Source organism: Gekko japonicus, unplaced genomic scaffold, assembly GCF_001447785.1.
Source record: "Gekko japonicus isolate JY-2015 unplaced genomic scaffold, Gekko_japonicus_V1.1 scaffold258, whole genome shotgun sequence".
NCBI classification, from domain to species: Eukaryota; Metazoa; Chordata; class Lepidosauria; order Squamata; family Gekkonidae; genus Gekko; species Gekko japonicus.
In genome coordinates, this window is record NW_015164190.1 from 645,040 (window position 1) to 656,196 (window position 11,157).

An 11,157-nucleotide genomic window follows, 5' to 3' on the forward strand; every position below is an offset into this window, starting at 1 on the left:
CCAAGAGAACATCCGCCGGCACTCATAGCGTGAGATCTACTTCCATCACCTCTCTCGCTGCCAGGAAACTAAAAGCAGATAAAGGCTAAAATGCAAAGTCACGCTGTCGCTGCAACTACACAAGCTGGGATGGGAAAGGCGCGGAGGAGGAGGAGTCAGGAGATAGCGTCACCACCTTCAGATCAGTTTCCTCGCGAGATTCTAGAAGGTATAAAATCCGGCGGGGCACACCCTAAAGAGCTGGAGCAGGCTGTGCGTTGCAGAAGCGAGTGTTGGCGTTTGCGGTTTCTTGGTAGGTAATGGTTGCTGTAGACACTAAGCTAGAAGGAAGGGATCATTTTATTAGCGGAGACGTTTCCTTTTGGTCGCTGTAGCAAAGTCTTCTAAGGAGCAGTGCTCTATGGTGCTTTATGCCGTTTGCAAGTTTGTCGGATTTGTTTGCATGCTTTAAAATGAGCGGCTTTTTTAAAATGAAGACAGTGCAGTATATTGAGTGCACAGTATTAGTGCTGGGTTCTCTGTTCCTTTTTGTTGATACTCTGTCGTGTGGTGGAAGGGCCGAGCGGCGTATGGTTTTCTGCTTTTTGCTTTTAGGGGTTTTGCGTTTTCCTTTGTTGCCTCTTCTCTCGGGTGTAAGAGGAAGAAAAATTCCGCTTCAAACCGCCTGGAGGGTGGGGAGGAATTGAGTGCAATTAAGGCAGAGCTGTTAAGCTAAGCGGCAGTTCAAACGCCCTTGATTTTTTTCCAGCGCCGAGTGCCAGCAGCTTCAGTCGGATCGTAGAGGTGTGGGCTGTGCTGCAGATTTCAGTGGCTCAAAAGCTACTGATGGTGTTCAGAGGTGGATCTCTTGGCAGTGTGTTTATCGGGAGTTCCTCATTACAAATCAGAGACTAGCAATTCAAAGAGGTGTGCCATTGCTTTGAATATTTAGACAGTTGTATGTTTTAACACCGGGAGATACTGCCTTTTAATTAGCTACAGGAAATATGCAGCAAGGCCAAGTGGCCGTTGAATTTCTCGGTTCCCTCACTGGAGTAAGTTTCTTTGACCCCAGTGGAACGTCTGTATAAATACGCTTGTGAGCGCTTAGTGTAGCTCAAGAGCTTTGATCTGGCTGGTTCGTAAATCGGCTTCCTCTTTTGAGGTTTCAGATTTCCCTAACAGAAAATTAAGGTAGCTGCCTTTGAGTAGCAGCTTTAATTGTATTTCTTAGAAAAGGACTGGTGAGTGTTTGGGATTCTGGGAAGCGACCAGGTTGTATAAACGTCGATGTTAGGAGCTTTAAAGACTGCTGATGGTATGCAAGTTCATATAAAATTCCTGGTTTGATCCTTGGAATATTTGAAATGAATTGCATGTACTACCTTGTCAATTCTAAGAACATTCTACATGGGTAGTTGGTCCGTGGTCTGTGGCCTGTATAGCCCCAGATAGCCAAATCTCAAAAGCTAAGCAGGGTTGGCCCTGCTTAGTATTTGGATGGGATACCACCAAGGGATACCAGGGTCACTATTCAGAGGCAGGCAGTGGTGAACCACCTCTGTCTCTTGCCTTGAAAACCCTAAAACCCAGTGGGGTTTCCATAACTTGGTTGGGATGAGAGCAAAAGGCCAACAGAAGTCTAGTGGCTTAAAGATCAATATTTATTCCAGCATAAGCTTTTGTGAGTCAGAGCTCACGTCTTCAGATGCAGTCTCTAAGAAACCCTCTGAAATAGTTGTGACTATAATATTGCTGCATTAAAAACTGCATAATGAGCATTGAAATGTTCTGTATGATGGCAGTTACCTTCAGCATTCTTCCTGTTGCCAGCATTGCTTCCCTTCCTAGGGAATCTGTCACAAGAAAAAATTCAAGCACTTCACTCAAGTTAAACTGTTTTTTGCAGAATTGTTAACATAGTTTGCTGAAGCCTGCATAAGCACATGCCTACTTGGCTGAGCTTTTCCTTAAGCTGACATGGGAGAATATGGCTGGCAAGGCCTCTTTAATTGAATAAACTTTAATTGCTAGGTGCATACATGAAGTGTCAGAAATTAGTGTGGAAATACTATCCCACTTGCAGAGTTATACATTTTTAACCTTTACCTGGACTTTGCTAGCAACACAGAATTTCTGTGGTTCAGTTGTCCCTAATCACACTTCACAAATGAATTTGCATCTAATAGGGTTCAGGATCTAAAAATCTTGTAACCTTGGTTGAAGTTCATGCTCCCTGTAAATGTAGTGCTTGGTTTTGCTTCAAAGTATCTCAGCAATGCTTTTGAGAGGAGGGTTGCAGGGAAGAACAGAAGTTCTTCACTGCTCATCCTCTGAAGAAAATTTCACAGTCGTGCAGGTAAAACTTGTTTTTCCCACCTAGCAGTAATGGTTGAATTGGTAACAATACTTTATAGAAGTGTTCGTAATACTTGTATTAACAGCGGCTGACAGTCCTTATCTGTGCACAGTGAGGTTAGAGGCAAAGTTCTGCAACTAATGCTGAGTTTTCTATTACTTTCAGTATTTTAGTGTACTTTAAAGTACTAAAATTCAGTCTGTACCACTTCTTTGTTAATTATGCCTGAGTACTGAAAACCCTACATCTATAGTACTTTTGCAAATCTGTACTTGTTCTGGTCAATCTCGAAATTATAAATGTGGTGTTAATTAATGCTAGATGGTTTCTTTCTCTGGGGAGGGGTTCAAAAAACCACAAAACCTAACAAATTCCATTTTTTTTCAGTTCCTGCCAGAATGTCATCCGGAAATGCTTATATTGGTAAGCCGGCCCCTGACTTCCAGGCCACAGCTGTAATGCCTGATGGACAATTCAAAGAAATCAAGCTCTCAGACTACAAAGGTAAATGTATTAAAAATTGTTGGATTTGTGGGCAGGGGATTGCAAAATAGAGGGATTGCAAAATAGAAGCAGTGTGATGTTCTACATGTAAAATCCTAATGCCACTTGTACTGAAAACATGATCCTGAAATGGAACAGCTTTCCGGCATATAGAATATGAAAATATAAGTGTGTTGCAAAAAGAACCGTTTGCATACTATGTTACGTTACGTTGCTGTATTGCAAAATTTCTATCGTGACTGGAGTATAGTCTTGGGATTTGTTTCATTTTGCTGTAACCCAGTTGTAATAAGGATTTTGAAATACAGCAAGCTACTTAATGTAGCTTGCAAAAGATTGCTTTTGTGACACTGATTAGTTTTCTCATTCTAGAATAGTTACATTTCAAGAACAAGAATCATGGACCTGAATAAATGAATTCTTTCTCATAGGCTAGCAAACTGCGTTGGTAACATGTAACTGTCAGTTACTGCCCATAGAAACATGTATTAGTTATCTGTGGGCCAGCTTCTTTGTCTGGTTACTAAGAAGCCTTTGAATCATCGGGGGCCTGCCAGGGGTCATTTCGTAGAAAAAGAGGTGCAGGAGCTCATTAGCATAACTTATTTGCATATGCCACACCCCTTGGCATCTCTGGAAGTGTTTCAGAAGGCAACACCCACCGCTCAGGCTCCACTGGACTGTTTTGGATTGCTAGCTATTGGGGGGGGGGGTTCTGCAGATCTGCCCTCACAGAGGAGGGAGAGCTTGTACCTGAAGGTGGGCGGGGGGGGGGACTCTGCAACTTACCTGGCTGCTTCTTGCTCCTTGTGGCCTGACTGAGGGCTGCTGGGAGCAGGGGGCGGGGCTTGTTGAATGTGCTCGCCCCCTGGGCTCCTTACTGCCGGAGCTCCGCTCCTGTGCGCTCCCACCTGACCATGGTTTCACTTCAGTTACCAACAAATAAGCAGCACCAACTTCTCATTGACTTATTTGCAGGCTAGAGCCTCTAACATCTTAGATTCCTGAAAGCAGTGTCTCTCCTCCCTGTCTGATCTTTGTGCCCCACTTACAAACATTGTTCTTTTCTGCTGGATGAGAGATTTCTTTTGTCATTATCTTCTCTCCTATATTTCCTTCAGCATCTCTGATTAGCTGTGCTTGGCAGGCTGAACAAGGAGGACTGTAGTCCAAAAGCTGTAGATCAAATCAAATGAATAAATAAGTGGTAAAGGGCTTTGCTTCTCCTGTGTTCAGCCTACTGTGGACTGCAAGCAGGCAGAACAACAGTATGTTGAGATACAGCAAATGAACCAAGCTTTCACACCCCCAACTCAGAGCATTATGAAGGCAAAGTGGAAGCTGGGGAAGCATTCCCAAGACATTAGTACTGAATGCAGATTGGCTGGGCCAGATACATCCTTCAAGTTGCTAGGCTATCAGTGGAACAGACAAAGACCTGGCTGTCTTATCAGTGGGACAGACAAAGGATCTGGCCCAGAAATAGCTTCCCTGGTGCTTAGGCCCAGCAAGGGCAGGTGTTCACCACCCCCTAGAGGCTTTCTAAGTGCTTATGGAGCACATGCTGGTTCTTTAGCTGAACCATATGCCACTTCTGCCAGTTTAGTGACATGTAGCTTTTGTTTGTAACATATGGGTATTCAGCTGGATTGAGTACAACAGAATGTCCCAAAGGACAGGCTACTGATCTTTAGATTTTATATTTTTTTATTTCTAAACTCTGAGGCTGTTGTTGCTTTACTTTATGCAAAAATACTAACTTGGTTACTTTTTCCTTAGGCAAATATGTTGTGCTGTTTTTCTATCCGCTTGATTTCACCTTTGTTTGTCCAACTGAGATTATTGCATTCAGTGACAGATCTGAGGAGTTTCGGAAAATAAACTGTGAAGTGATTGGAGCTTCTGTCGACTCCCACTTCTGCCACCTTGCCTGGTAAGAGGAGTCCTTGGGTTACAAGCTTTGTTTCTTCTCTGCAGGTCCTCCCAAACCTTACAGAGACAGAAGTAGCTGCTGCCAAGGAGTAATTTAATCTGAAGTTTTTGTTTTGGTCCAGTCTAGGAATAAGTTTTTACTAGTGACAAAATACTTCGTGGCTTACAGAGGCTTGGTTCTCATAGTTAATAGTCATAAGATATCCATCTGTTACAGTCTTGTCACATGAGAAAATAGATCAGCGAGTCTCTGAAGACTAGAGCTAATGGAACATGGTGGGATCTATTTCCTCAGTGTCTGTTTCATCATTGTTAATAACTGTGAGCTCCTGTGGTTCCTTCTCAGAGAGGCCCCCCCTTGCTCGTTTTCTTCTCCACAGTCTCTGCTTTCCTTTCCCTCCTGTCTCCCATTCTCTTGTTTCCCCCCTGCCTCTCTCTCTCTTGTTCCTCCTTCCTTTTTTCCAAGTTGCCTTGAGTTTCAAAATAAACCTGGCAGCCATTTCAAATTTTTGTTGGCAACCACAGACAATGGTGATGTTATTAGTTGATTAGGCATTCCAAAATGACTTTGAAGATCTAGTGAGGTGATCTTCTAAAAGTTTGGATTTATCTCCTCCAATAAAAAATTAAGATTTTTCTACAGACCTGGGGGTTACCCCAGATTTGTAGAAACATCTCCCTGATTGCTACATTGCCTCCATTTTGCAGAGTTTCTGATTTGCAGTCTGGCACCACCACGTTCAGAATTAAGATACAAGAGTGCTATAGGATTGGATCACTGGGTAGCTGCTCTTGTGTCACTCCAGCAGTGTAAGAAACATATTAAAGGCATTTTCATGTCATTCTGGAAATTGGAGTGACTTTTCTTAGGTTAATGCTCTCTAACGTCTAAATTGCAAAAAATGACTAAACAGCAGAAGTTGCACATATATACTTAAGTAATTATCTTACTGTGCTGCATTTGAAATTAATGATATTCCTATGACCTCTCCTTAATTTCCTGAAATATGATGTGGTTTTCTAAAATCCCTTTTTGCTACCTTTACAGGATCAACACTCCTAAGAAGCAAGGTGGCCTGGGTAGTATGCACATTCCCTTGGTATCTGACACAAAGCGTGTGATTGCTAAAGATTATGGAATACTAAAAGAAGATGAAGGCATTTCTTACAGGTAAAGCTAAAATTACACCCTCTAAGTGACTTGCTTAGAGAGCATGGTATGATGACAAGCAGCATCCCTCTTATGCCATTGTGATTCTCAATATTTTTTTCTTAGTAACTTTGTTAAATGTTTTCTTGTGGTGTTTTGGGAAGAAGAGCTTTGAAGTCCTGTGCATGTTTCCTTTCTTCACGGTAAAACATAGTGCAAGAATATATGAAACTGTATCTGGGACTTCCTAGAACCAGTAATGAGTCTAAAAGAGGGAAACAAGAAAGGTTCAGAAAGATCCTAGCTAAGTAAGTCTAGTAATGAATGTATTTGTACTACTACTGATACATAGAAGAAGGGTTTAGGGCATGTACAGTCCAAAAGCTCTATTTAAAAATTATTCCCGTATGAAGTTAAGGCCTTGGCAATTATCATTGTTTTGCTCTACTGAAGTGAAAGGACATTGCTTTACACTTAATCTTGTGTACAGATATTTGCCAGAAATGCATTGATCTGATACTGATAGGAAGATTTTTCTGTAAGGTACATGAATAAGGTGTTATATGACATTCTTATAAGTAATTTTCTTTGGTCTGACTGTGTTTTATATTATAAAATCTTAACTCTGCACCAGTTACAACTTTAACTTTATTCTGATGGACTGAATTTATGATATAATCCGTTATAACTAAGTCTGCAGCACAGGACATTGTCTGTTCTGCCATCACCCCACTTAACTTTTGAGTTTTTTGCTATTAAATATGTTCTGTGTTTTATGACAAGAATTACAAATTATGCTGTATGTAGTCTTACATTTCTTGGTTTTTAGAATGAGAATTATATGCTACAACTTGACAGATCAGAACTGAAAACACTGTTAACTATTGGGGTACAAATACTAAGTTGTAGTGTTGGAAATGGTTTTTTAAAAATTTCTGATTTGTGCTCATCTTTCCTTAAGGGGTCTCTTTATCATTGATGACAAAGGAACTTTACGCCAGATCACAATTAATGATCTCCCAGTTGGCCGTTCAGTTGATGAAACACTCCGGCTAGTTCAGGCTTTTCAGTTTACAGACAAACATGGAGAAGGTAAGATTATCATGTATCATACTTCTCTGGCTGATGTTTTATTCATTTTTATTTATTTATGCAGGGTCCCTGAAGGCAGTGAGCAATCACCAGCTTTAAAATAAAACAAAAGTAACAGTTAAAGTATAAACACATGACTAGGAGGGAGGACCACTGAGGGAATGTCAAACAAAACAGAAATTTTCACCTGCTGGCAGAAGACAGCCATTGTGGTGGGGAGACAGATTATTCTCCCTGGGGAGGGCATAGTTTTGGTGCCATGGCCAAGAAGTCCCATTCTCAGGTTGCAGCTCATCTAGCCTCAGATGTTGGGGGTACCTGAAGCAGGGTGCTAGAGGAACTCTCTTGCATAAGGAAGCTTTTAATAACTCGTCATGAATTTGTCTTTAAACACAAAGAGTGTATAGGAATACTCAATTTCTGCACAATTTTATAAGGATGGCCACTAAGACTTCAAGATTTGGGGTTTTGGCTTACCTTTGTCTTCATTTTACATTGTATTCAACCAAATGTATAAATTCAGTGACCTTGAAGGACATTCAGTAGAAGGGTCATTCAATAGATGTCTTAGGTTTATAGAAGTCTAGAACAAATGCCATGAGCCCCCTTATTGCTTGATTACAGTTCTGGGGATTTCCAGTTTCCCTTGTGATGAAGCTAAAACATGTTCCCCAGTTCTGGCTGAAATTCTAGGTAGAAATCAGTATGCTTGCTTGCATATCTAAGAGGATAGAGATTAAAGTTGCCAATAGGCTGCAGGAGCCAAGGAGATAAAGCCTTTCATGGGGAAACTACAGGAGAAGAATGGAAAGGGAACAACATGGGAGTATAAATAAAAAGAAGGAAGGGACATATAGAGGTCACCGGGGGTAGCCCAGGAAGTCTCCGGTAGGCTTTTGCTTCCAAGCAACTTCAGCCATTTTCATGTTACAGTGAACGTGCATACATCTGTTCATGAGAAAGAGCTAATGTGCATTCACTTCAGAAATGCAACCAGGAACTGGTACCTGGGGGACCGCCTTTCCCCATATATACCCCAGCGAGCACTACGGTCAGGGGCCCAACATCGTTTGACTATTCCTGGCCTCAAGGATGCAAGGCTCACCAGTACCAGGACCAGAGCCTTTTCTATGGCAGCTCCTTACTGGTGGAACGAGCTCCCGGAGGAGATCAGGGCCCCGCAGGACCTTTTACAGTTTCGCAGGGCCTGCAAGACGGAACTCTTCTGCCAGGCTTTTAAATAGGAGTCACCACCACTATTGTTGCCATCAATGATTCCATCGAACTTCTGGAACTTAGGACTGGCCCAGTTGCATCACCAGGCCTGTATTTGCTCGAGGGATGATGGTCGGAAGGACAAGTGGACAGATTTGAAGAGCACGAATTTGTCAGCATTGCGAGCATTTTATTGTTAACTGTCATGTTATTATATGATATGAGTTAGTATGTATTTTATGTAGTTTAAAATGTTATGGCTATGTTAATTAGGTACATTGTGCCACTCTTGCTAGCCACCCTGAGCCTGTTCATAGGATGGGCAGGGTATAACTATAATTAATAAATAATAAGTATGTGCTTAAATCACATGTTCAGCTGTACATAAGTTACATGCACATTGAGTAATACAATGCATTCAAAGAAAAATCAAAATTCTCACTGTACTTGGACTGTAAGTGCCTTCACTGTAACTTGTGAACCGGGCTCCTCTGTTGCAGTGCAGAAGTGAGGGGAACTTTAATAACATTCTGAAGCTTGCAACCAGCATTCCTTTCTCCTTCTGTGGACTGAGTGGTCTTATTTAAAGGGTCACAGCTTTGCCCTGTTGAAGACTAGGCCAATAACCATGTTCTGGTGGTGAAAAACTTGGCTCTGACTGGTTTCTGAGAGAGACAATGTTGGCAACATTCATAGTTTTTGTTGGCTCCTTACGATCACTGGCAATCCATTTGCACTTGAAACTATGAATGTTGCCAACATTATCAGCAAGAAAAGAAACTGCACAGAGTTTCATGCACCAAAGTTGTTCAGTACTGAACAAGATGGTCCAACAGGGCCTGTGACTATGGAAATTTTTTGGCACCCTCAGAAATCAGTCAGAGCAAAGTAACACCTGCTGGCAAGCAGATGATAGCCCAGGACCATACTTCCCTTTAACAGTGACTCATTGTAGTTTAAAAAAAAAATCCTTCCAGGGTGCCATTTGTGCCATGCTCTAGAGTAGCTAAGAAACAGAACTGAAGGCAGATAGAACTAGGTTTCTTTTAAGAGGCTTCTGTTGAGTTCCATAGGTCGGGAGCAAACAGTAAGATGGTTAGGTGAGTAGGGTGGATTGAGTCCACTCCAAACATTGTTGCTGTGTGTGGACTTCTGCAGTCTCCTGCATAAGTGACTGGCTGCTGTTCATTCCTGTGGGGGAAAGTAGCAAATGCAACAGCACTGGATGGTAGCTTTGCTGCCATCACCACCACTTTGGAAAGGAGGGGGCAAAGGCCTCTAACATGCGATGACCACAGCAGTGTTTGAGCAGAGTTACCTTACAGTGCAGCAGTAATGAGACTGGATGGCTTTTTTTCTTGTTGCTCGTATCATGGTGGCATTCTTTCCACAGCATGGCCTGGACAGTGTGAAGTCTAGTCTCATTTTTTACAGTATGCCTCCTCTATAACAGCCTATTCTTTCCTTGAGGCAAAGTAATGCAGTGAACAGGAGCACTCTTCTACCTCCGGATGTTTATAACCACCTATGAAGCCACAGTCCTCCCTCTTCCCTCATACTTGCACTAAATCAAGAAACTCTTGCTGTTCGTTTGTCCGGCAGCCTCAGTATCCATTCTTCACTTTTTGTCTTCATTACTTGCACCTATTAACATCCCTGCTTGTTTCCCTCTTCCCCGTATTTCTTGCATTTACTTTCTTCTTCAGTGTCCCACTTTCCCAACACATTAGCTTTCCATTTCACAGGGTCTTCCTTTGCTTTTTCCCCACTGGAGGTAATCCAAAGGGATAGACCACAATGTTGTCATAGATCTGATAACACTGGATAGCCACTAAGTATGCTATGGTCAAATAAGTGCAGCCACTGTTAATAATTTTTCACTGGCCCAGGTCATTGTAGGTCCATAACTGCACTTTAGACTTTGATGTGCTTTTCAGCCTATGGCTTTGACTTTGGCATGCTTTGTCCCTGTGCATTTAAGTAACATTGTTTATTGTCTCTTTAGTGTGTCCTGCTGGCTGGCAACCTGGAAGTGACACAATCAAGCCTGATGTTCAGAAGAGTAAAGAGTATTTCTCCAAGCACAAATAAACGTGTTTCATTTCTGTGTTTTGTACAAGGAAACTATTATGTAATTTGTATAAAAACATAAGCCTGCCATTGTTTAAAGAGTAACCCTATTGTGTGAGCTAAGATATTTACAACTACATTTCATAAGCCATTTATTTCAAATCAGTCTGACTGACAAGTACCATGACACTGGAGTAAATAGATTACAAGTAAAATTTATTTGGCAGCAGCTATTAAGTATTGGGGAAATTTACTTCCTTATTTATCTGTACTGCTATAGAGATTTTTTTCGTTTCTTGTGCTCACATGGATAATTGAGGACCAGATGGTTTTTCTAGTATTTTGTATTGTCATTAAACTTGTGGGGAAAATGGAATACTGTCAGATTTGTGGAGTTAATGGCAAAGAAGTGGAACAGTTCTTCTGAAACTGCACTTCAGGCAGCATATGCTGTGAAACAGAGGGCCTCAACATCATATGCAAGATGCTAGCAGAGATCAGCCCCAAATTTTGCTTCCATTTGTACTTCAAGTTTGATATGCATTTATGATGGACCCCGTTACTCTCCCTACTTTGAGGCAGATTTTTCCCACCGAAATTCTTAGTTTCCTTCAGGTACTGAGCTGGCCTTCCAGTACTGTTACATTTGCAGCTTTATAAATCTGAATGTCCCACCCATTGACAATCTAATTTGGCTTTTGCCCAGCCCAGGAACTTGTCAGGAGAAAACCGGAACCCTCTTTTTAGATCCCTTGAGATGGCACTGGAGACACTGTAAAAGTGAACAATAATAAAGATTTTATTTAATAGGCAGGGGTGGTATGGGGTAGTCAGGAATTGGAAAGGCTGAGGTAAA

At 41.7% G+C, this 11,157-nt stretch overlaps 1 protein-coding gene across 1 annotated transcript; it reads left to right on the forward strand.

The window, feature by feature from the left end:
* The first annotated feature begins 220 nt into the window (after positions 1-220).
* PRDX1 (peroxiredoxin 1) lies at positions 221-10,677 on the forward strand. Its single transcript, XM_015408271.1, has 6 exons — positions 221-292; positions 2,726-2,842; positions 4,622-4,775; positions 5,823-5,945; positions 6,886-7,016; positions 10,237-10,677. Exons 2-6 carry the CDS (start codon positions 2,737-2,739, stop codon positions 10,320-10,322), a joined length of 600 nt encoding a protein of 199 aa, XP_015263757.1. The 5' UTR covers positions 221-292; positions 2,726-2,736; the 3' UTR covers positions 10,323-10,677.
* The last annotated feature ends 480 nt before the right edge of the window (positions 10,678-11,157 follow it).

What these genes read in the sequence shown, in the direction of transcription:
- PRDX1 (XM_015408271.1), top strand. Translation starts at nt 2,737, where the DNA reads ATGTCATCCGGAAATGCTTATATTGGTAAGCCGGCCCCTGACTTCCAG. An exon ending in GATGAAGGCATTTCTTACAG is followed by an intron (nt 5,946 to 6,885) that starts GTAAAGCTAAAA and finishes TCTTTCCTTAAG; the next exon opens with GGGTCTCTTTATCATTGATG. An exon ending in TACAGACAAACATGGAGAAG is followed by an intron (nt 7,017 to 10,236) that starts GTAAGATTATCA and finishes TTGTCTCTTTAG; the next exon opens with TGTGTCCTGCTGGCTGGCAA.